Consider the following 25,958-nt stretch of genomic DNA (forward strand, 5'->3'; position numbering starts at 1 on the left):
AAATGCAAAACGCTGTGTCTCTAATAAAACTGTAACTTCAGAGGTGATGTTCATATGTTGATTAACGGTTTTCTTTCGTTTTTGATGTACTGCAGAATATTTTTATAAAATCCCAGAACAGGAAAACCACCTTCATGTTTTTCTGTGTTTATCTTCAGCTGCTTTGACACAAAGGCCTCTGCTGTGATGCTCACACCTTTGATAACGTCTGGAAAGTGTCAGCTTCCTTTTTATAGATACAAAAAGATGTAAATGTGCTGATCTGAATTATAATATTTCTGACTGTCTGAGGCAAAATTTCCCAGATTCAAATCGAATTGAATCGAATCGATTCCAGAAATCAGTGACGATACCCAGCCCCAGTGTCTATGCCACCCACCTGTCGAGGGGTGCAAAGAAGAAAACTGAGGTTTTCAGATTCCTGTCCTGCCTGCAGAGGTCCCTCCGTGTCATCACAAATTCCTCCTCATCATTGTTGATCATTTATAGTCACATTGCTGCTAAGGAAAGTTTCAAAGCTCCAAAACTCAAGAATTTACCTAATTTTGTTCTGTGCTATGAGGTACAGCTCAGTGGGTTCAATAAAGGCATGAAAAGTTCAACAATTTGTGTTCAGAAGCAGAATTTATTTGTAATTTTGACAAGAAGACAAATTTTATGAGAAATCAATGAAGAAACACCAATTCTAAGGAGTTAACTGACGTTTTTTGTCAAATACGAGTCAGAATTAAAATTCCACTGTGAAATCTTTTTGTTTGATTAAAGGTCAATTTCAATTAGAATGATGAGAGTACTGCGACTCCAGTCATCGTCTTTATAGCTTCATACGTCTGAAACGTCCAACAGTCCCCCAACAGCTCCATCCACTGAAGAAGCCGCCCAGTTCCACTTAGTACTGTCTGCACCACACAACACAGAAGGTTCTGAACTGGTCTGACTCCCTGTTTAGCTCATTATAGTGAATCAGGGTTATCCATCCATTCTCTTCCACCTATCAGGGTTGCAGGTGGACTGGAGCCTATCACAGCCCTGCTCAGGCTGTCAATCTGACCTGGGCTAACACAGACACAACCAATCACACTCACATTCAGACCTGTGGGCAGCTTGGAGTCACCAAATAAGCTAACCCCACTAACTGAATCAAAAGACAAAAGTTTGCACACCCCATGAGCCTGTAGAGCCACCTTCATCAGCAAGTCATTCTCTCTGAGTGATTGCAACACCTTAGCTCTTGTCTTGGGATCATCATCCTGCTGAGTGACCTAATACCAGATGCCCAGGTCCATCACTGTGCTGACAGTTGGTATAAGGCAGGGGTGTCCAACTCCAGGCCTCGAGGGCCGGTGTCCTGCAGGTTTGTGTGTCCTGTGTGACGAGATGCAATTTCACAAACCTAAATTTGGTTGTTTGTGTTGTTGTCGTTTGGTTTTTTTAAACAGAGAAGAGGTTTTTCTTTCACACTTGCTGATGAGTGACGCGTTGGATTAGCAGCACCTTCTTAAAAGCAGGGTGGATATACAGAGGTTTTTATTGGACTCCTGTGAAACGTTTTTCACACTGACTTTACATTTCTACAAAGTGAAAAATCACTTTTCATACTCATTGCAATAAATAGTTACAACTTTGACAATTCTGTGCTTTAAGCCACGTCTACACTACAAGTCATACGTTTGTCACACATCACTTTGAAGTGTAGCCCGGTCGCATGTGAACATTGCAGGCTGTACAGGTATCCTTCACTTGTGCTCTTAAAGTTCTCTAAACATTTCCTTAGAAAGCATTTGCAGAAAAACGTCTGTGTGATGTCCTGGTAAATGTGCTTATTTTCTGCTGAACAGTATCAATGTCTAAAAGTAGTTGTCACACATGGACCGACAAAAATGTGTAAATCTGGAGGTCAGCTCTTCCAGTCCCAGGGGACACACAGGTCTCCATCTTGCATGACAGAGTAGAAGTGAGAAACACAGATCTGGAGGCCTTGCATGTGGGGGGAGCGCTGCTCCAACAGTCTTTCACAGCATTGAATCATCTGGGCAGGGCTGACACTGGGCTCCTTAGACAAGCTCCTCAGAGACAGAGTCTCAAGACACAGCTTCACCACAGCCTCCTCCTCTGCCTGCAGTCTGCACACAAACAGGCAAGTGACAAAGTCAATATACAGAACAAACAGGATTCTTAATAAGCACCAGATATCAAAACTCTTAGGCTGCGTTCACACTGCAGGTCTTAATGCTCAATTCAGATTTTTTGATCAAATCCGATTTTTTTGTCTGCTCGTTCACACGACAAATAAAATGCGACAGCAAACGCGCTCTAGTGTGAACGCTCAAAGCGCCGCATGTGCAAAAGACGTCACACACAACGCGCTCTGTTTAGACCCAGACCAACAGTATTGTCTGACTGATGGCCTTAATATAAAGACTTCGGACTTCACGTTTCCCAATTTTTGCTTTAAGTTATTTTGTTATTTACATAATAATGTAAATAACCTAATAATGATCCTCATTGCTGTTTTAGAGGAGCGGTGCTTCAAAGGATAGCTGCAGATTTCTGTCAGAATCTGCAGATTATACAAATAAAATGTTCACGTTTCTCCAACGTTGTCTTCCCAGCAGTTTCACCGGATGGACAGGAAGCGTTCGCGATGTCTTCTCCGGCGCTGATATTTGGCGTCTGTCTTGTGTCGGTGACGTAAAAGACGGATTCAATGCAACCTGACCATCAAACAGCAGTCGCTTTCTAAAACATCGGATTCAGGACCACATACGAAAGTGACCCAGATCGGATTTGAAAATATGGGATTTGTTCTGTTCACACTGTCAGACCATGATGGGATATGGGTCGCACAGGGTCAAAAAAATCGGATTTGATGCGCTTTCGCCTGCAGTGTGAACGCAGCCTAAGTATCTTTTGTCCTCGTGTTGTTGTATTCGTTTGTATTAGTGTTACCATGATTGAGTTCCTATAATGAACTCTGCTAGAGCTGCTTCAGCAGTTAACTGTGACTGACCACTGCCGTCACATATTCATTCTCTGGTGTCCTGGATTGTTGAGTACCTGACAGGAAGACCACAATATGTGCGTCTTCAACATTGTGTGTCTGACAAGGTAATCAGCAACACAGGGGCACCACAGGGGACCGTCCTCTCCCCCTTCCTCTTCACCCTCTACACCACAGACTTCAGCCACTGCACAGAGACCTCCATCTTCAGAAGTTTCCTGATGACTCTGCGGTGGTTGGATGCATCAGCAGGGATGATGAGACAGAGTACCGGGCTGTGGTCGACTCCTTTGTCACGTGGTGTGAGCAGAATCATCTGCAGCTCAACGTGGCAAAGACCAAGGAACTGATCGTGGACTTCAGGAAGACCAGGAAACACTTGACCCCTGTTTCAATCCAGGGGGTCAGTGTGGACATTGTGGAGGACTATAAATACCTCAGAGTGCACATAGACAATAAACTGGACTGCATTAAAACACCACAGCACTTTACATGAAGGGCCAGAGTCGACTCCATTTTCTGAGGCGGCTGAGGTCCTTCAACATCTGCCGAACAATGATCAGGATTTTCTATGAGCCTGTTGTGGCCAGTGCGATCCTCTATGCTGTTGCATGCTGGGGGAGCAGGCTGAGGGTCGCAGATGCCAACAGACTCGACAAACTGATCACAAGGCCAGTAATGCTGCAGGGACGGAGCTGGACTCTCTTAGGGTGGTGTCAGAGAGGCGGATGTTGTCCAAGATAAAGACAATCATGGATAACACCTCCCACCCACTGCATGACGTACTGGCTAGTCAAACGAGCACGCTCAGTGAGAGACTGAGATTACCCATGATGCACCACTGAACGACACAGGAAATCATTCCTGCCCGTGGCCATCTCCCCGTACAACTCCTCCATCCAACACACTGTGAACACTGCAATAGTTACACCCTTTTTACACACACTCTTTTCTACTCTAATACTCTCATCAATATTCTTGATATTTATTCCTAATCACCTCTGTTAGTCCTTGATATTTATTACTTGGTGACTTGTATATATTGTGCTATTCCTCTGATCTTAACATATTGTGTTGATAAATAGTCTAGTTGGTTTTTGTTAATGTTACTTTACTGGAGCAACTGCACCCACATAATTCCCGTCGGGATTAATAAAGTATTCTGATTCTGATTGATTAAGCATGTCACAGTGACTGAGTATACTAAAAATAGAAACTAGTAATTTCAATCAACACAGTCTAGTTAAACTTGGGCAGTTGTAGGTGTGGTGGTCACATTGTATAAAGCAGTCATGGATGTAGGCGTGTGGGGGGGTTTCTATCACAGAGGCAGCCTCACTGCTGGGTACGTGCTGCCCCATAAATCGGCCTTCATGGAGTTCCACCTGTAAATCTTATTACTGCTGGCAGGAGCAAAATCATTTATGATTGTTGCTTGACAAAGTCTTTGAAATTGTTTCTGCAAACATGCTAGCATCTTGCCAGAGAGGAAAAATACTAAATATGATATAAAATATAAAAAGACCCCTCCCACCCACCCCCAAAGAAAAACAGCTGCAAATAAAAGCATGCAAACAGACAGACTACGTCACACTCACTGGTTTTTGCGTTGGATGCGCCGTCGGGCTTCAGGGGCATGGTTCTGAAGGAAGACCTGTAGTGTAGGAAGATCACATTTGATGGGAATAATGAAGTGTCCCATCTCATGAAGACTGGGGTTAGAGCGGTCACTGGAAGAGACACAAACATTAAGTAAACTGCACGTGCTTGTGATGGTCAGTGGTTAAAAGGGTTTCGTACTTTTCCAGCAACATGGTGAGGCCCTGCAGACTCCTGGGGTGCAGACGAAGGTGGTGGGACATTAGATGTTTGTGGAAGGTGTTTAGGGAACTGTAGTGCTCAGCTATGGGCTGAACTGGTCCCAGTCTGTCCATGTGCACCACTTGGGTTCCACCCAGGAGGAGGCTGATCCTCTCCTTCAGCCAGTGTGTCTGTTGCTGCAGGCTGTGATAACCGGGCAGCTGCTCAAAAAGCTGGAGGCACACAGCAGGGGTCAGAAAACAAAAGGCAGCACAGAGACTATACATGCCAGCAGGAGAGCCACAGCTGCATTACTTTTGTCCACTGATGATGAACATCCATGGTTCCCAGCATGACGTGTCCAGAGGCATTCATCCCTGACTGGTCGGCAAACACAACCGTATGTCCTGGTAAGAAGACGGAGTGCGTTAAAACTGTTCTACACATCTACACTTGGACGCAGTGGCAATGCTCCCAAAATGATGAGATACCCACTCTTTCCACAGAAACAGGTCTCTAAGATATGAAACTGATCAGTGTCTGAAAACACATCAGAGGTCGATATGAAAACCTCACGCTGATGGAGGACGTGGCTTTGTTTGGTGAAAACAGTGTTTGATTGAAATAATCGTGCTAAAACAAGAGTTTACATGTTCTTTAATACCGTAAATCATCTCTAATAACCAAAACTATTAATCAGAGTCTTACTGATATGCTGAATGAGTAACGCAGTTTGAGGATGATTCGACCCTGGCAGATCAGGATGTGAAAGATAAGAAACGTGTCTCCAGCCCATCGTTATGGTTAAGTTGTATTTGCTCAACACAGAATCATAATATAAATGTGATTGTGGTCAAAGTTAATCATGCTTAACTGCTTAGAAACTGATCAGAATATAATCAGTTATACGTTTGACCATTACAACTAATACGAAAATATAATCTATGACATGATTCTGATAAAAAGGACCTCACTGAGACTTCGTACAGAGTGGCCTGTTCGGGCAAAGATGGCCTTGGCGGCTGTGTGTGTGTGTGTGTGTGTGTGAGGATGCGAGGGGGGAGTGACACACTAAGAAGCCACTAACCTCAGAGAATCTCTGACTCTAACATGTATCATTTTAAAACAAGTTATATAGTGATTAACAAACCACAAGCCAGTTTTGGAGGCCGTGGACTGGAGGGCCAGGTCCTCTGCCTGCCACCCAATCAAGTAAGCACCAAACCCCTACGGCCCTCCTGTGGATGGTGAGCCCACAGGAGGAGGGAACCATGTCGCTATTCCTAGATGTGCCCAGCCAAGAAACCCCTGAATTGTTCCCCTTCAGGTTGGGGAACTTGTTCCCGAGTTAGGGATGAGTGGAACACAAGACTGACAGACAGTTCCTAGCGTCGGTCACAAGCTCTAAAAGAACGAGGCTGATATAAGATATAAGTGTCAGAAATGAGTCTCCTTTGAAGAGTGGCTGGGCTGTGCCTTCCAGACAGAGGGAGGAGCTCACTCATTGGAGAGGCTACGTTCACACTGCAGGCGAAAGCGCATCAAATCCCATATTTTCAAATCCGATCTGGGTCACTTTCGTATGTGGTCCTGAATCCGATGTTTTAGAAAGCGACTGCTGTTTGATGGTCATGTCGCATTAAATCCGTCTTTTACGTCACTGACACAAGACAGACGCCAATTATCAGCGCCGGAGAAGACATCGCGAACGCTTCCTGTCCATCCAGTGTAGATGTCAGTGAAACTGTTGGGAAGACAACGTTGGAGAAACGTGAACATTTTATTTGTACTGTATAATCTGCAGCTATCCTTTGAAGCACCGCTCCTCTAAAACAGCAAGAAGGATCATTATTAGGTTATTTACATTATTATGTAAATAACAAAATAACTTAAAGCAAAATTGGGAAACGTGAAGTCTGAAGTCTTTATATTAAGGCCATCAGTCAGACAATACTGTTGCTCTGGGTCTAAACAGAGCGCGTCGTGTGTGACGTCTTTTGCGCATGCGGCGCTTTGAGCGTTCACACTAGAGCGCGTTTGCTGTCACATTTTATTTGTCGTGTGAACAAGCAGACAAAAAAAATCGGATTTGATCAAAAAATCTGAATTGAGCATCAAGACCTGCAGTGTGAACGCAGCCTAAGAGTCGCTGTTCCTGCAGATGGAGCCTGTCGAGGTGGTTCAGCCACCTCAGATACCTCCTAGGTGAGGTGGTCCAACACAGCGTTATAAAAAGAAGAAGTGAGGAAAAGTGTTCTAATGTAGTGAGTTAAAACGAGGTCATGTTGGAATCAAAACTAAATGTCATGACTCTGTGTGTTCAATTTATTTCGCTCATGTGAATGATCTCCAGTCCAAAGTTCATGTGAGTGAGGTAACGATAAACACTGCTGAAGTAAAGCAGCATTAACTGAATGAAGCATGAAGTATAACATGTTTGATTTAATGTATGATGGAATCAATGATAAATAAGGTTAAAGTAAAATGGTTCTTATATAGAGCTTTGCTATTTTATTTGGAAACCTAAAGCACTTGATACAACTTCTGTCAGTCACCCATTCACACAGAAAGAAAACACATTGGAAAAAAGAAAATCATTCACACACATTCATACTGTGATGGATGCACCAGAGAGCAACTTGGGATCAACAGCCAGGTAACAGATGGGAACAGCCAGGTATCGAACCGCCAACCTTCGAGCCTGCCCTAGCTTCTGAGCTACAACGTAGAATAGAAGAAAATGTAATGAAGTCCTTTTAAAGTTTCAATTTTGTTTTAAACCATGGTGAAGTATGGTGAAGTATGGTGACGGGGGGGGCTTGACGATCAGCTGATTCAATGTCACAACGGGGGAGGCCAGACGCCATCTCAAAAGGTGTGACGCCCAGGAAGAGCAGGAAGAAAACTGAGAACAAAGTGAGATGCTGCTTTCCTGGTAGACGATTATTATCAACGTGACACAGAGTCCACTTCAGCCCTCGATGTGCCCGTTTTCTCCGCCTTAGCTCACAGTAGGTAATTTAGATAATTCACGTATTTGACTCTGTTCATCTGGATGTTTTCAGTGGGAGAAACGTTTCATTCGTAAAACCTGTAAAAACCAGTAAAAACCTGCATATTATTATAATATCACTCAAAGGGTTCTTATAGGTTACTACTCTTAGAAATTAACAGATCCTTGGGGCCTAATTTTCAGAGCCACTACATTTAACCCAGTCAGTTACCAAGTGCACAGATTTCGAGGAGAGCTGCTTACAGAAGGCTGAATTCAAAGACACCTTCAAAATCAATGTGGTGGAAGGTTAGTCCAATTTTGCCCCCTTATGTTCTTGTAGGCATGCCTGAATGTCAGGGCATGCTCCTAATGAGATGTCCTGTGGATCTCCTCCTAGATGTGGACCGGGACATCACTGAGTTCCTGCACGTGGTGTCGTACTCTCACCACTGAGGCCGAGACCTGTTGTGCACCAGGGGGAACCCAGAACCACTGCACCAGCGTAGGGTCTAACAATGGGTCCAAGGCTGCTGTTGTACAGCCTGTAGGGGTCTGTTTGGTCAGAGACACTAACAGTGGGGTACATCACAATAGCTAGAATCAACTGAACCTGTTAGAGACCATAGAGAATATGGAAAACACTGCTGTGCTTTTTCTACCTGTGGTTAAGGGATCTCAAGATTTTGAGGGTATTTCCACGGCACTACATACATGTACGGAGAGTTACACAGTTGTTGTCCTTTTGCCTCTGTACACAACCAAATTATATTTTAAATCAAATCAAATCAAAATATCACGTAAGTGTAGACTTTCAGCTTCAATTTAAAGGCTTGGTTTATGTAAAGGTTTAATATTAATGGTTAATATAAATATTTTGTAATTACAGCAATTTTTATCTATGGTCGCCCACTTTCAAAGGTTCAAAAGTAAATGGACACTGCACTTCCTGTTTATACCTCATCTCTGTCTGACCAACCTAGCCAAATTATAAGAGCCAATCACAGCACAGGATCCCTCCAGCAGGTCCAACAGGATCAGCACCTGTAAGCTGTCACTCATGAAGGGTCTGATCAACTCTGTACAATGATGTGTGGCAGCTAGCTTAAACGCTTTAACAATGGGCATGGCTGTTAAAGCCACAGGAAATCTCATGATGCTTCTAAAACATTTATTGTTGCTAGCTACCCACATGGAAAAGATCTACACATCTTAGAAAGTTTGTATCTGTCTTGTGTGAAAAGCATACAAGAGTGAAAATCACTAGAAAAATTATATAAATGAAACCTGTATGTTTTGGATACTTACTAAAACAATATATGAAAGTGATGAGAAAGTGGCCACTTTCATGAGTAAATCATATAAGCCTTCTATGATTCACTATATGAAGTAGGCCACATCTGATTCAAGTCTTTTAGAAGTTTTTTCTATTTCTTTTCCATATGGGTAGGGTTGCCTTTTCAGATAAAAACCGACTATCGATCTATCGATCTAGATAGATAGGTAGATAGATAGATAGATACACAGATGCTCATTCCAATCGAGCATCTGTGCTGCACACAAGTCAGATACATTAAGGCCCGACTTCATAATTTACAGTACTTAAAGCATCTGTTGCTAACATGTTGGTCACACACACGCAGGCCTTGATGGGCTGTTAGCAGACGGTCATAAATGTTACGCCTGATCATTGTATGTGTGTCTGTGTATTTAAAGAAGATAATACTTAGAGATTTAATTTACAGTGATATGATCCTTGATCACAGTGTGTTACCTTTATAAATGAAATCTACTGTACATTTGAAAACACTACAGAGAAAAAAGGAAAAAGGAAAAAATACACAGCAATAACAGAAACAATGGTACCAAGTCATCGGTACTCAGCCTAAACACACTGTTGTATTTGGGGGTTTTTGCACTACATAAGAACATTTTAAATTGTTTGTCTTTTGTAGACTTTGCTGTTTTGTTGCTGTATTTTTTGCACATCAGAAAACTTAAAACTAATTTAGCTATCAAGGTTATTTTTTGTACTGTTTAAATCTTTGAAAAAATAAAATAAAATAAGCCTCTTAATCTATTTCCTCCATGGTATTTAAAATGGTTTTAAGTATTGTCTTTGTTATCTGTATCAGATTCTATCATCATAGCACCCTGTGAGCCCTAAGGCATCTCAAAGAAGAAAACAGAGTAAATCATGTTTTATCCAGGTACTGAAACAAACCTTATCATACTTATGTAAGTTTGTCCAATTACTTTCGAGCTTCAGGAGGTGCTACAGATAACGATGGCTGGTATTCCTACAACAATGAATGCAGTACTTTTATTAAACCCTTGAAGTGAAGCTGAAAGTCTCCATTTCAGTCACATTTTGACGGCTTAATTAAAAATCGACTGTGTTGGAGTGAAGAACTGTATCACACATAACAGGTACGTGACACAGGACTGACGGTGGTAAAAGCCATGAACCTTTTTACCTGATGGACAGACAACAGTTCAGAGATCTGTGCTACTGTGTGTATTACTAGTGAACACAGCTTGCTTGTAATCTCTCAGTGAGATTATTTACCTTGCAGGTTGATCAGAGCCTCGGGGTTCTGGTGAGACAGGCGGCTCAGACTTTGAAGCTGACAGTACCTGTGGGAGACTCCCCAGCTGCGCTGCCATCTGCACCACACAGCTGATCTCATCATTCAGTAACAGTAACATGTACACAGTTTCTTACAGTTCAGTGCACAGAATAAAGACCTCTGTGCCCTCAGGAACAGCAGACAGGGCAACCTCTGAAACAGTAAAGACGGCTGTACCTGATATCAGTCAGATTAAATCTGCGACACAGCTCCCTCTTCAGTCTCTTCAGTTCTTCTCTCCGAGGAAGACTCGCATTGTGTTTCTTTGAGGCTTCAGGTTCGTTGTTTCTCAACCACACACTGGCAAAAAAGATCAAGAGGATTTTCCCTTTAAATCATGTACAAGTCATTAAATATAATTGCTGTAGTTATGAAAATCTGTCATCACCATCTTGGCAAAACGTATTTATGTTGTTATATATGTCACATTATTCTGACGTCTCCCTCTCTAGAACTGTGTGAACTATAAATAAAGTACTTTCACATTATTACATTTAAATATAAGTGACCATGTATGCACACATTAGCATTAGCATGCCCTATTGCTATTTACTGAATAGAAATAAAATCCACAGCAAACACAGCACTGTGTCTCCGTGACTGATCACAAACAGCAGTGTTTGAGTTTAGAAGGTTTAAACACTTTCCTACAGTTGAGATGAGACAACCACAACCAGAGAGCCGAGCCTACCTGAGCGTAGGCTCGGCTCTCTGGGCCTGCTGCAGCTCCTGCTCGGGGTCTTTGAAGCCAGTGAAGGTGTAATAGCTTTTATCCCATTTGATGGTTCTGTAGAAAGGCTCCCCCGTCTCAGTGGGACTTTTACTTGCTGCTTTACTCGCCGTTAGTCCCTTCATGTGCTCCACAGGCAGGCTGCAGCTCGTCAAAACATCCATCACTGTGCTCAAAACATCATTTGTGTGCAAAGTAAAACTTACGGAGCGGAAGCCTGAGAAGCAAACAGGAGCAATTTTATGTTAAAACCCCCAAAAAACCTCACTGGTACTTTGAGCATTTTAAAAGAAATGCACCTGAGCTGATGAGTTCTGGCTGCACCTTACTGCTGTACTTTGTGTTCCTTATATAAAAGGTGAGCTTCGTGGGTTGAACTGAACGTGAGCCGGGCTTCTGCAAGTTTTCCAGATAGCCATTCAGCCTCTTTAGCGAGTTTTCATTCACCTCCTGTAACACAGAGGTACCAGAACTTACATCATGGCAGCTCATCCCAACAAACGTCTGACACAGTGTTGTATGTGCACAGATTATTATCATTAAATATTATTTTATATCACATCATATTACTTTATATTGTATACAGTTTCCAGAGCACATAGATGACAAGTATTCTGTACACTATGGATTGCCTCTTCTTTGTTGTGCCTATAAGGCGTCACGCACATGTAAACCTGACAGTAAGTTTTCGAACTGTTACTTTACGATCACATGTTTCCAATAACACATATTTGGATTTATGTCATGACAGATATGAGACCTACCCGTTCTTTGGGATATTTACCGAAGAAGTCTGGGTGGACTGCAAAATAAAAGGGCCTGAGAGCATTTACAGCCTCTGCCCCTGACAGAGCTCTCTGTTGCACAGCATGTGTGGCAAAATGCTTCCACTGCAGCCTGCAGAGAAAAGGACAGACATTACAGAAAAGAGACTATTTTACATCATTGAACCCTGCTCTCCAAAGCTGACATAGGCATAACTCCAGCTGCCTGCAACAATGGGCTTTTTGTTCAAACTGAGTATATACTGTCATCCACTTTCACTGTCCACACAAGAAAAAAACTCAGAGTTTTCTGCTATTGTTATTATCTGCCGTGGCTGATTTCTTTTTCAACGTGTCCAGAGTCAGGAGAGACTGAGAAATCCACAGCGTGACACGGCAGAGGTTTTCCACCCATAATGACACACCAGGACAAATTCAGCAGTGTGTGAAGAAGAGGAGGAGGAAGAGGAACCAGCATCAGCTGGGAGATGAAGAATGGGACGAGAACAGACTGGGACTGGTGGGAACGTTTAAAACTATTTCTAGATACCTCTGCAAATACAGGAAACGAGTATCTCCAACACAAACTTTAACAGCTGCATACAGAGAGTCACACAAAGACTCACTGATGTTTATCCTGCAGGACAGGATGTGATAGGCGAGGACGGAAAAATAAAGGGAACCACAGACAACTTTGATACTTTTGTTTTATCCAGAATATATTTAGTTAAGAATTGTTTTAATAAGAACAGAATAGAATAATCCTTTAATTGTCTCACAAGGGGAAATTTGGTTGTAACAGCAGCAATAAAAACACATATACAGACAAACAGGACACCGAACAGAAACATTTTCTTACATATTTACATCATGGACAATAGTTACCAAAAACAGAGTACTGTACCGTTATTGAATTAAATAAAATTAAATATGAGTTGGTGGTGATTTGGATCAGGTGGCGAGGGAGGACACTGGACAGACCTGACGCGCCCAAACGTACAGTGAGGGTGTGCTGGGAACGTCTAGCAGAGCCCCCGGTCTGCGAGATCTTCAACTCACACCTCCGGCAGAGCTTCAACGGCATTCCGAGGGAGACTGGGGGCATTTGTCCGAGTGGACCATGTTCAGTATCTCCATTGCCGAAGCTGCTGCACTGAGCTGCGGACGCAAGGTGGTTGGTGCCTGTCGTGGTGGTAATCCCCGAACCAAATGGTGGACACCAAAGGTGAAGGGAGCCACCAGGCTGAAGGAGTCCTATCTGGCTTGGTTAGCCTGTGGGACTCCCGAGGCAGCTGACAGGTACCGACAGGCCAAGCGGAACGCGGCGTGGGCGGTGGCAGAAGCAAAAACTCGGGTGTGGGAGGAGTTCGGAGAGGCCATGGAAAAAGACTTTCGGACTGCCTCAAAGAGATTCTGGCAAACCGTCAGGCGGGGAAAGTGGTGCTCTACCTGCACTGTGTATAGTGCGGGTGGAGTGCTGCTGACTGAGAAAATTGTCGGGCGGTGGAAGGAATACTTCAAGGACCTCCTCAATCCCACTGGCACGTCTTCCGTGGCGGAAGCAGAGTCTGGGGACGAAGGAGATGACCCGCCAATCTCTGAGGGTGAGGTCACTGAGGCAATTAAACAACTCCTTGGTGGCAGAGGCCCTGGGGTGGACAAGGTTCGCCCTGAGTTCCTGAAGGCTCTGGATGTTGTAGGGCTGTCTTGGTTGACACGTCTCTACAATGTTGCGTGGACATCAGGGGCAGTGCCCCTGGACTGGCAGACCGGGGTGGTGGTCCCCATCTTTAAGAAAGGGAGACCGGAGGGTGTGTTCCACAACTACAGGGGAATCACACTCCTCATCCTCCCTGGGAAAGTCTATGCCAGGGTGCTGGAGAGGAGAATCCGTCCGTTAGTCGAACCTCATACAGGAGGAACAATGCGTTTTTCATCCTGGTCGTGGAACACTGGACCAGCTCTTTATCCTCTCGAGGATACTCGAGGGCGCATGGGAGTTTGTCCAACCAGTCTACATGCGTTTTGTGGACTTGGAGAAGGCATTCGACCGTGTCCCTCGGGGGGTCCTGTGGGGGGTGCTCCGGGAGTATGGGGTGTCTGGCCCATTGCTACGGGCCATTCAGTCCTTATACAACTGTTGCAAGAGCTTGGTCCACATAGCTGGCAATAATTCGGACTCGTTCCTGGTGGGTGATGGGCTCCACCAGGATTGCCCTTTGTCACCGATTCTGTTCATAATTTTTATGGACAGAATTTCTAGGCGTAGCCAAGTGACAGAAGGCTTTCACGTGGATGGTCTCAGGATCTCATCTCTGCTTTTCGCAGATGATGTGGTTCTGTTGGCTTCATCAGGTGATGGCCTCCAGCTAGCCTTGGAACGGTTCGCAGCCGAGTGTGAAGCGGTGGGAATGAGAATCAGCACCTCCAAATCTGAGGCCATGGTCCTCAGCCGGAAAAGGGTGGAGTGCCCACTCCTGGTCAGGAACAAGTTCCTGCCTCGAGTGCAGGAGTTCAAGTATCTCAGGGTCTTGTTCACGAGTGATGGGAGAAGGGAGCGGGAGATCAACAGACGGATTGGTGCAGCTGCAGTGATGCGGACACTGTACCAGTCTGTTGTGGTGAAGAGAGAGCTGAGTGTAAAAGCGAAGCTCTCAATTTCCCGGTCGATCTACGCCACTACCCTCACCTATGGTCACGAGCTGTGGGTAGTGACCGAAAGAACGAGATCGCAAATACAAGTGGCGGAAATGAGCTTCCTCCGAAGGGTGGCTGGCCTCTCCCTTAGAGATAGGGTGAGAAGTTCGGCCATTCGGGAGGGGCTCAGAGTAGAGCCGCTGCTCCTCCACATCGAAAGGAGCCAGTTGAGGTGGTTCGGGCATCTGACAAGGATGCCCCCTGGGCGCCTCCTGGGTGAGGTGTTCCGGGCATGTCCCACCGGGAGGAGGCCCCGGGGCAGACCCAGGACACGCCGGAGAGATTATATCTCTCGGCTGGCCTGGGAACGCCTTGGTGTTCCCCCGGACAAGCTGGAGGAGGTGGCTGGGGAGAGGGAGGTCTGGGCTTCTCTGCTTGGGCTGCTGCCCCCGCGACCTGGCCCCCGATAAGCGGAAGAAAATGGATGGATGGATACAGATAAGAGGCAAACCCATGTTATAGTGTGAATCAGTTGATAAAATAGTGAAAGTTACAGCACTGATGTAAACATCTATGTTTGTTGGGAGCAGTTCTTATTGTACAGTCTGACAGCTGCAGGGAGGAAGGACCTGCGGAAACGCTCCTTCATGCATCGAGGATGCAGCAGTCTGTCACTGAAGGAGCTCTGCAGTTCAGCAACATTTACATGCATGGGCTGGGAGACTCTGTCCATCAGAGATGTTATTTTGGCCAGAGTCCTTCTGTCTCCCACCACCTGCACTGGGTCCAGGGTGCATCCCAGAACAGAGCTGGCCTTCCTGATGTGGTTATCCAACCTCTTCCTCTCAGCTGCCGATAAACTGCTGCTCCAACATATAACACTGTAAAAAAATGACGGATGCCTCCACAGAGTCATAGAAGGTCTTTAAAAGCGCTCCCTGTACTCCAAATGACCTCAGCCGCCTCAGCAGGTAGAGTCTGCTCTGACCCTTCCTGTAAAGAGCATCAGTGTTGTGGTTCCAGTCCAGTTTATTATTCAGGTGAACACCCAGGTACCTATAAGAGTCCACTATCTCAATGTCCACTCCCTGGATGTTCACCGGTGTCAGTGTGGTGGGTCTGCGTCTCCGGAAATCCACCACCAACTCCTTGGTTTTCACGGCATTGATCAGCAGGTGGTTCTGCTGACACCAGTCTACAAAGTCCAGAGTCCACTGTCAGTACTCCGAGTCAAATCAAAGTGGGATTGTGTCAGTTTCAGTAAAAAACTATGCAGTCCCTTTAAATAAAAAGTCCAAAGACCTGTGAAAAGCTGTCCATTCATAAAGTTCAACTGTGTTTTATAATAGGGCTGCTCGATTATGGCAAAAATGATAATCACGATTATTTTCACTGAAATTGAGATCTCGATTATTTGACGATATTTATTTAACAATAACAATGTATTGAATAACTTTAAAGATTGTCAAAAAATAATATAAAATAGTGTGCAAATACTGATAACAGTGCAAATGTTTGCAATATAAGAAATAAATGAAAAATGTAAACATCTATGTTTAGTGAACTTTGCAGTGTTGCTCTGTGGTGCAGCTACGACACCGTAGCAAAGTTTACACACTATGTCTACTTGATCCACGTCTGACTCCGCGAACCCATAATGTTTCCACACCACTGAAGTTGTTTTTACCTCTCTTTTCAACCAACGGCAGTCACTCTCCTCTCCAAATAACTTCTGCTTAGCTTTCCGAGCTTCCCTCGGGTCCTCTTAATCAGCGGTTCCCAACCCCCGGGCCTCGGACCGGCATCGGTCCGTGAGTCGTTTGGTACCGGGCCGCGAGAGTTGAGGCTCAGGTGTGAAATGTATAGTTTTCAGGGTTTTTATCGGTTTTCAGTGTTATTTTGTTATCGTTTTTATCATTTACTCTGTTTTCCTGGGTCTTTTCACGTGTGTTATGAATAAATCTTCTTTTTTTTCTGTACCGGTACTAGTTTTATTTTGTTGTATTTATCCGCGACACCTTAAAGGCTGGTCCATGAAAATATTGTCGGGCATAAACCGGTCCGTGGCGCAAAAAAGGTTGGAGACCGCTGCTCTTAATTGTTGTGACACGTGTTCGAAATGCGGAGAGGTGCACTCGATTTGCCACACGGAGCAGCGCGAGAGTAAAGCACGAGGGAGGGGCTAATAATCGGCTCGGTCATTTTTAATGATCATTGAAAGCCCAGATCGTAATCGAGATGAAAATTCGATTAATTGAGCAGCCCTATTTTATAAGGACTTCATGTGTCTCTATCATCTCTCTCCTGTTAGAGCCTCTTCACAAAACACCAGCCTGTTCAATGCTCTGATATCTTTAACATCTTAAGAAAATTATATTGCACAATTTTCCCAGCCTAACAGCCAATAGGTGGTCCACAACCCTTTTGAGGACAAATGTGGGACTGTCGACCATTAAACGTCTTCAAGGACACTTAAAGTAGTCCAGATGTTTTTCTTTCCAGGCTCCTTAGACCACAAACCTACACAAGGATCGCGTCTTTTTAATTTATTTTTAGCTGTCACTCTGGGATACTGCCCTTAAATATAACTAACTAAAGTTTTCAGACAGTTTTAGTGGTCACAGTATATTAATATTTGTCTGTGAGACGGTCACACAGGTACTAAAGTAACATGACATAGAAATAAATACCTTGAATTTGAACTAAAATGTAATATTTGAGACACCTAAGTTAAAATCCACCAGTGTAAAACTTACTTACTGTTTGGCTAGCTGCACTGAGGCGGGAAAATCACCCTGTTAGCTGCAATATTTGAATGAGGACTGTGTGGAAAAGAGCCTTTTTGAATCACGGGACCAACAATCTGGAGTCCAACACTACAACTTTTCCTTGACAGACCGGCTGCACCGAGGCACGCAATCAGCCGGCAAAGCAAATGTTCACAAAATGCGTTCAGCACTATTCTAATTTACAACCTAACAGCTTACTACACATCACACCACAAACATAACTGTGTTTCAAAACATGATCAAAAATCCTGACATCTATCAGCATGTCCGCAAGAGGGAACCCCCACCTCCACATTACAGTCTTCTTCATTTACATTTGGGCTTCACATTTCCTCACTTCTAAAATGAGGGAATCCAGTAAGTGAGATGACATGAGGGGGAAAAAAGGTCTCCAAAAAGTGTGGCATCTCTCTGAAGTTTCCATGCTTTTCCACATCAGTTTCTGACTCCAGCTCGTCGGTCCGGTGAACCACCTGTCATCTGACACAAACAGGCTCTCCTCCACACGCTCACTTATAAAGTAAGTCAGTTAAACATTCGGGCTAACAGGTGAATTCTCCTGTGTTAATAATATTTATATTTAATCAACTGTATTCTAAGCACCAGCTGTCTGTTACAATTTTTGTTTTTTGTAGAGTTTACTAAAATAAAAATAAAATCACATTAACATCTGACTTGTGTGGGGTTTTTGTTCAGTAAGCAGATGTTGGTGTTTCAGTCATGTTACGTTTAACTTTAAAGGCTTGTTAGAAACTATGAAACACATGATGCAGACTTCTGGACATTAGAAGAAAACTAATGCTGCTCATCAATAAGACTAAAGGCAGGAAGTTGTCCTTTATAACTACACATGTTAAAAGCACCTCCAGATTTATATCATAGTTTATGATATAGCACGTGTATTTTAGTAATAGTCTATTTATTTCAGTGTAGTGGTGTACAGTTCTTTCTTGTTTGTCCTTGGAAAGTCCGCACGAGTCCAGATTTCCGAGGACACACACATACTCCTAAACTAGAAGTTATCCAGGTTTACTTCAGTTAACCAAGTCAGACAGTTGTAATGAAAACATAAACACAGTGACAGCTGTTTAATTTATCAGCAGCTTATCCAGTAACCATGGTAACCACGGACACTGCGCAGCGGGATCGACGCAGGTGAGACTTTGGGAAGTACCCCTCATGTCTCTTTGAAGCTAAACGACAGACATTTATCAGCCGTGCGGTTAGTTCCAGCACTGCTGAAAAACTGTGAAACAAACTGAAACGTGCTGATGATGAAAATAACGCGTCTGCCTCTAAAGTCTTTGTTTCCCTGCTCGGCATCAGTAACAAAGTCATAGACACAACTTTATATTTTTCATGTTGGCTAAAAACAATTGTACATTTATGGTCTTGAAACAGGACACAGACACTGTAACTGCTGACCTCATATCAAACACAGACTGAGCCCATGTTTGATATTTTTACAGGGAGTGCAGAATTATTAGGCAAATGAGTATTTTGTCCACATCATCCTCTTCATGCATGTTGTCTTACTCCAAGCTGTATAGGCTCGAAAGCCTACTACCAATTAAGCATATTAGGTGATGTGCATCGCTGTAATGAGAAGGGGTGTGGTCTAATGACATCAACACCCTATATCAGGTGTGCATAATTATTAGGCAACGTCCTTTCCTTTGGCAAAATGGGTCAAAAGAAGGACTTGACAGGCTCAGAAAAGTCAAAAATAGTGAGATATCTTGCAGAGGGATGCAGCAGTCTCAAAATTGCAAAGCTTCTGAAGCGTGATCATCGAACAATCAAGCGTTTCATTCAAAATAGTCAACAGGGTCGCAAGAAGCGTGTGGAAAAACCAAGGCGCAAAATAACTGCCCATGAACTGAGAAAAGTCAAGCGTGCAGCTGCCAAGATGCCACTTGCCACCAGTTTGGCCATATTTCAGAGCTGCAACATCACTGGAGTGCCCAAAAGCACAAGGTGTGCAATACTCAGAGACATGGCCAAGGTAAGAAAGGCTGAAAGACGACCACCACTGAACAAGACACACAAGCTGAAACGTCAAGACTGGGCCAAGAAATATCTCAAGACTGGTTTTTCTAAGGTTTTATGGACTGATGAAATGAGAGTGAGTCTTGATGGGCCAGATGGATGGGCCCGTGGCTGGATTGGTAAAGGCAGAGAGCTCCAGTCCGACTCAGACGCCAGCAAGGTGGAGGTGGAGTACTGGTTTGGGCTGGTATCATCAAAGATGAGCTTGTGGGGCCTTTTCGGGTTGAGGATGGAGTCAAGCTCAACTCCCAGTCCTACTGCCAGTTTCTGGAAGACACCTTCTTCAAGCAGTGGTACAGGAAGAAGTCTGCATCCTTCAAGAAAAACATGATTTTCATGCAGGACAATGCTCCATCACACGCGTCCAAGTACTCCACAGCGTGGCTGGCAAGAAAGGGTATAAAAGAAGAAAAACTAATGACATGGCCTCCTTGTTCACCTGATCTGAACCCCATTGAGAACCTGTGGTCCATCATCAAATGTGAGATTTACAAGGAGGGAAAACAGTACACCTCTCTGAACAGTGTCTGGGAGGCTGTGGTTGCTGCTGCACGCAATGTTGATGGTGAACAGATCAAAACACTGACAGAATCCATGGATGGCAGGCTTTTGAGTGTCCTTGCAAAGAAAGGTGGCTATATTGGTCGCTGATTTGTTTTTGTTTTGTTTTTGAATGTCAGAAATGTATATTTGTGAATGTGGAGATGTTATATTGGTTTCACTGGTGAAAATAAATAATTGAAATGGGTATATATTTGTTTTTTGTTAAGTTGCCTAATAATTATGCACAGTAATAGTCACCTGCACACACAGATATCCCCCTAAAATAGCTAAAACTAAAAACAAACTAAAAACTACTTCCAAAAACATTCAGCTTTGATATTAATGAGTTTTTTGGGTTCATTGAGAACATGGTTGTTGTTCAATAATAACATTATTCCTCAAAAATACAACTTGCCTAATAATTCTGCACTCCCTGTATATCTAACCTTTACTCTCAAACCTTTAAACAGCAGCGAGTCTCAGCTGAGAGAATAAGTGTTTATATGATGGGGGAACATGTTTTATGAGCAGCAGCCGGCTGTACTGAAATCACTGAATGAAGAGCAAACAGTGCGCCGCATTGTCACGGGAACCTGAGTGTATTAATCTGGTGATTTATTACATGTATTAATGTTATTATACTTCATTCTAATCTGCTGCTGAGTCTTTTACACTGATGGAAGTACAGATAACACAGCATGAACAGCTGTTCAACCAATCACATTCATTCCACTTTGACCTGCGACAAAATGAAGTCTTGCTCTTTTTATAGCAGTGTTGCATTTGACTGGTATATTTATATGTCTTGTTGAAGCCCTGCTTCACATGATAGCTCTCTGCCACAGCAAACTAAGGGTAAGAGAGTAATGTCTTTAACAAAGGACAGACCCACCCAGAGTCACACAAAATCACAAAAGACAGAGATCCAACAGTAATGGCATGGAGTCGGACAGCAGTACCTGAGTAGACAGACAGATCGATAATGCACTGACAGCAAAAGAGTTCTGAATGATATTAAAAGAAAACAAAACAAATGAACTGTCAGAATTTCAGCTGACTATCCCCCAGTAATGTTACTGGGGGATAGTCAGCTGGGGAATGCTGGGGGCGCTACTCGACCTGTAGAGACCACAGATGACCATGTGACCACCATTCTGCTTGTTTTGCCCTGGTGTGTGTGTCTGTGTCCAGACTGTGTAGCAGTCACCATCACTGCTCGCACCCCCCATCCAGCTTCTCTATGTGACACATCAGTACGATATTGTCACCTTTATATAAATAAAAAAAATGTATTTTGAGTGCGCTGTTTGTCAACAATGCGTTCTTACAGGGTACGTCATGTGTAATAAGAGAATGACACAGGGGGAAGTACTGAACACGTGCATGGAAAGTAGAGACAGCAGCTGAACTCTATCAGTGATCAGAAAGCAGCTCGGCAACTTGCAAATTAATATCAGCTGGTTTAGTCCCAACTGTGAACTTCTCATTTTAGCTGGCTTTTGAGATGACTCCGCTAATATAATGATAATAAAAAATAATAATGAAAGCACTTTGAATTATCTGACATTGTAGAGTCTTTAACTGCCCTTAAACCTGTTGCATGAATTCACAGACTGCAGGATAAAACCCTATCATACAAAGCAGAAACACCACTGTCATGTTTGGGCTAAAGCAAAAACCAAAACAAAATGGAATGAGGCAAAGTGGAACTTTTCTGTGGCCAAAATGACATGTATCATTCTTTGTGGAAAACAACAAGCAGTATGGAGTTACAAAAGCCAAGGCTGTAGTATCTGACTGACGATCAGTCCAGTGCTACCCTGCCTCACCCTATGGTAGCTGGGGTAGCCCCCCCATAAGGATAAGTGGAAGAGAATCGATGGACAGATGGAAACTAAGAGAGAGACCTTTGACCTACAGCTGTTAAACAAGATGTAAAATAATCACAAAGGTTTGGAAAAATAACGCTGATTTACATATTTCATAGATTTATGAAATATTTAAACGGAAGTGAACGGGATGATCATGTGACTTTGCAAGTTAATAATTTCAAGATAAAATTTTAGAACCTACTTTTAATGTCAAAATTTTTGCACTGAATTATATTAAAGACTGCATTAAATGTAAGTTATTACAGATGTGTCGATCCCAACAAAGGAAAATGGAACCCAAAAAGCCTTTAGCAGCCTGATGTCTTTGGAGTGCAGGTTAGGAGACGATCGTAAACTGCGACCCGTACTGTACCGCAGGAACACATCAAAGGAAAGACTGTCACATTTTCTGTCCATTGTTGATAAAGCAAAAATCAAACTCAGTCATTTTGATACTTTTCTTAATATGCCTTCAAAATGCACATATTAGACTTTTTAAAATCAGTTTTAAAACTGTCATTATACTCCAGCCCGCACGTAATCTAGTGATCGTACGTGTTGGGACAGTTTTACCTGATGGTGCATCGCAGAAAGGGGATTGCAGACATTGCTGACGCTGCTGGTCCAGAGATCCGCATGTAATCACGGCCTTTTCAGTCAGTCCATCTGCATGTCCTTTATCAAAGTACTTCCATAGTTTGTTACACTGGATCTGGCAGCAGCCTGGTACAGCTCAGCAGGGACTAAATCAGAGTAACTTCAGTTCGTCAGAAGGAAATCAACAGAAACAGATACCTAACGTTTCTACGGTGTTAGCTAACTCTAATTTGTATTTACTCCTTTGAATCCCATGCTATCATGTTTTTCTACCAATATTAACAAACATTTGAAAACAGAACAACCACAGATTATAATGTCTCTGTAGTTTCCTTTGGGATTTCTAATCAATGACGGCAACAAAACATGGTTCCAGTTTGCTAGCCAGGCTAGCACATAAAGTTAGCATTGCTATGAGTTGCTGCTACGCCGCAAACAAAATCCTATAAACGACTTACAGTATGGTTGGTTGTTAAATTGTTACTGACAACAAAGTGACCTGTAACATCCCTGCCGTTAAGGTAGGACCGTTTTAGTTAGCGGCTGTGGGTGTTCTTCTTCTGCGATTCCTAGTACCAGCCAGCCGCACTATTGCGCCACCAGGCGGACTGGAGTGTCAGGTTAGGTTGAAGCTTGACATCCAGAGTTTTCTTCTTCTGGCTCCACGTGTTTGGAAAGGAAAACCATCCAAGCAATCTTTGAATGGTGAATGTTTTGTTCGTGTATTTTTGCATTATGGGTTAATATAAAAGTGACTGTATTATTACTTGAATAATTTCTGTGAGATTAAAGATTGATGAATAAATACTAACAAGGTCCAGAGTAATTAGGTGAGTGAGCATGATTTTACTGTTAGGCATATAGTTTTTTATTTTATTTTCTCCAGTCTTTGAAGATGAAATATTTGTGGTGGCCTACCACACAAGCTGTCAGATATCTATAATACAACTTGAGATCCTTTCCTAGGGGATTCAACTCTCACTCAAATCTTGATCCAAGTGACCTCATTAAATAACAGGATGGCAGACGGGATCGCTCTCTTGCTACGAGTGTCGTCCACTCAATCGCACACACATTCAAACAGCACTTCATGCCTATGCACTTACTATGATTGTCATTTACTGGTTTGTTTCGTATTATTGTCCTGCTGCATAACCTGAATGCACTTGAGCTTCAGGGCATGAAATGCTAGCTGGACATTCTCCTGTAGAGAACAGAATCCATGGTTTCATGTATTACAGCAAGTCTTCCAGGTCCCGAAGCAGCAAAGTAGCCCTAGACCACCACACTACCACCGACAATTCTTGCAACAAGTTCAGCTTTGTGTCATGGATCCACAGAATATCTTCCCAAACGTGCCCTTTTTGGCTGGCACTGGTTTTCACCTTGAACTCTCCAATGGATGCCATTTGTGCCCAGTCTCTTTCTTAGGTTTACCCCTGGTCTCTCCATTGGTGCATAATGGCTCACAGCACGGTTCACTGGAGTAAAATGGCTTTAGAACCTTTTTCATACTCATAGATGTCAGTGACTTTGTTTCTCATCTCTTCTTGAGTTTCTTTAGAGTCTGATTGACAGCCACCTATATTATCCATGTGTGGCAGCCTGTCATTCATTGGCTTTAACTTATCCTTACAGGCCATTAGATCTTGGTGGGAGAATAATTGTGGTAAATTGCCAAACAATGTCCAGAGCCAGCGGGCTGGGTTTTCTATAGATATGCGGTCTGGACTAGTGAAACAGCTTATACTTTTAAAAAAGTACTACAAATTTTACCCCAGGTCTACTTCTTCAAGTGGTGTCAAACGTTTGTGCCGATGGAGTCAAAACCACGTTTGTGCTGCAGAAATGATCATCTGTCCCGCTATCATTTTAAAGTCATTCCAGAGGTCATCAGAGGTCTTAACGACAGTGGTGTCAAACATTTGTGCTGCAGTCATTTTAAAAAATATTAATAAAAGAAAATTTCTAAAGAAATTTCAAAGGGGCCCCTTTTAATGTTCCGTAACTCAGACTTAACACTTTAGTGTAGTTTCTAATATTTTATTTCAGAATAGCGACAAAAATGTAACTAATGTTTCCGCGTTACTTGTAACACGTTACTGTAATCCGATTACTTTTTCAAGTAACGAGTAAAGTAAGGGATTACTATTGCAAAAACGGTAATTAGATTACCGTTACTTTCCCGTAGGAACGCTGCGTTACTGCGTTACTAAAACCGGGATTTTTTTGAGAGAATGTCTCATGACAGTGACGTAAGCGAGCGCGACGTTCGTGACAACAGCTGTGTGCAGATCAACAATGGATCATATATCGAGTGCGGAGAGAGTATGAGCGTGCAGCGTTTAAAGCGTGGAAGTACTGACCTTACTTTGAGTTTGATTCCATAAAAAGTGACAAAAACATTAGCGTCCGTTGTGCGTGGGAAGAAAACTTCTTTTTACAGCGAAAAAACCCCTAAACTTCCGAGCAAGCACCGAGTAGCTACGACTAATGGGAAACTCAGAGAAACTCGCGGATTCTTCCACTGACGCTGCGGCTCACCTGCACCAGGGTAAACCTCCGCCTGCCCCACTCTTGCTTTACAGGTGAAAATAGAGCAACAGGACCGCTAGTGTTTGACTTTATTTATTTTCTGCTGTGTTTTACTTGCATCTATTTGAAAGACTGAGTGTAAACACACACACAAAAAAATATTTTATGTGCAGGAATGTGTAGAAAATAGGTTTAAATGTTAAACAAATTTCTTCCAGTCAGAGAATGTTGCATATAATTTAATTTTTGCTTGATGCATAAAGTTAAAAGATTAAAACTAATAAAACAAGTAAAAAAAAAAGAGACTTTTTCATTTGATTACATTTTGTATGATGGATTATGCAGAAAAAGTAGAATTGTGCTGAAAGATCTATCACTTTATCACCTATTCAGGTTGTAAATCGTGTTTTTAAAAAGGAACTAAGTAACTAAATAATTAATTACTTTTGAAAATAAGTAATCAGTAAAGTAACAGGATTACTTTTTTGGGGAAGTAATCAGTAATTAGTTACCGATTACTTTTTTCAAGTAACTTGACCAACACTGTTCTTAACATACTTTAAGTTTAGTCTGTTAATGCAAAATCAATTTAAGAGGCGAAGGTTTGCTAGTGCTAGATGTGATCAAGCAAAATTAATTATTTGTTTCTCTTCCATTCATTACGTTTACCTGAACGAACACAAGCAAAGTGAAGTTGGAAAGACATTGAAATGCACAGACATTTTCTCCTTGACTAAAGCGCATCGCCCTCTGCTGTGTGATGGATGCAGTGTGTCAAAGTGACCATGCTGGTGGCCACTGACAGGCAAGGTAGCAATTTTAATGAGCACACAACTGCTTATTGATGTGTGACAAATCTGATAAATCACTGATAGAAACAGAAACATACTGCAATGCAAAGGTTCTCATAAATATTTGGTCACAAACTTAGACAAATGTTAATGACAATCTTTCCAAAAATCCATCTCCTGACATGATTCAAGATTAACAATGAAAACTTTTAGATAAAACATGGAGAAA

The 25,958-nt window shown here is 42.9% G+C and overlaps 1 protein-coding gene across 4 annotated transcripts; it reads right to left on the reverse strand.

Annotated features, from left to right (window-relative positions):
- Nucleotides 1–1,510: 1,510 nt before the first annotated feature.
- tcaim (T cell activation inhibitor, mitochondrial) lies at nucleotides 1,511–22,998 on the reverse strand. Of its 4 annotated transcripts, XM_084943358.1 has the most exons (11): nucleotides 22,862–22,995; nucleotides 22,380–22,549; nucleotides 11,918–12,050; nucleotides 11,453–11,603; nucleotides 11,115–11,370; nucleotides 10,601–10,723; nucleotides 10,363–10,460; nucleotides 5,117–5,208; nucleotides 4,802–5,034; nucleotides 4,600–4,731; nucleotides 1,511–2,123 (listed from the first exon to the last, which is right to left on the reverse strand). In XM_084943358.1, exons 2-11 carry the CDS (start codon nucleotides 22,442–22,444, stop codon nucleotides 1,898–1,900), a joined length of 1,509 nt encoding a protein of 502 aa, XP_084799484.1. In that variant the 5' UTR covers nucleotides 22,445–22,549; nucleotides 22,862–22,995; the 3' UTR covers nucleotides 1,511–1,897. The 4 variants fall into 4 exon arrangements, with proteins under 4 accessions (XP_084799484.1, XP_084799485.1, XP_084799483.1 ...); XM_084943359.1 differs by having other exon boundaries at nucleotides 11,938–12,050; nucleotides 22,380–22,995; XM_084943357.1 differs by having other exon boundaries at nucleotides 22,380–22,995.
- Between the last annotated feature and the right edge of the window lie 2,960 nt (nucleotides 22,999–25,958).

This window comes from Perissodus microlepis, chromosome 11 (genome assembly GCF_051167445.1).
Source record: "Perissodus microlepis isolate ML-2025 ecotype Zambia chromosome 11, ASM5116744v1, whole genome shotgun sequence".
NCBI classification, from domain to species: domain Eukaryota; kingdom Metazoa; phylum Chordata; class Actinopteri; order Cichliformes; family Cichlidae; genus Perissodus; species Perissodus microlepis.

Bases quoted from the DNA above. Each gene is read 5' to 3' on its own strand.
- tcaim (XM_084943358.1), bottom strand. From the start codon at position 22,444: ATGCGGATCTCTGGACCAGCAGCGTCAGCAATGTCTGCAATCCCCTTT. The intron at 4,732-4,801 runs GTACGAAACCCT...TGTCTCTTCCAG, and splicing joins CTCACCATGTTGCTGGAAAA to TGACCGCTCTAACCCCAGTC. The intron at 2,124-4,599 runs GTGAGTGTGACG...GTTTGTGTGCAG, and splicing joins CGCATCCAACGCAAAAACCA to ACTGCAGGCAGAGGAGGAGG.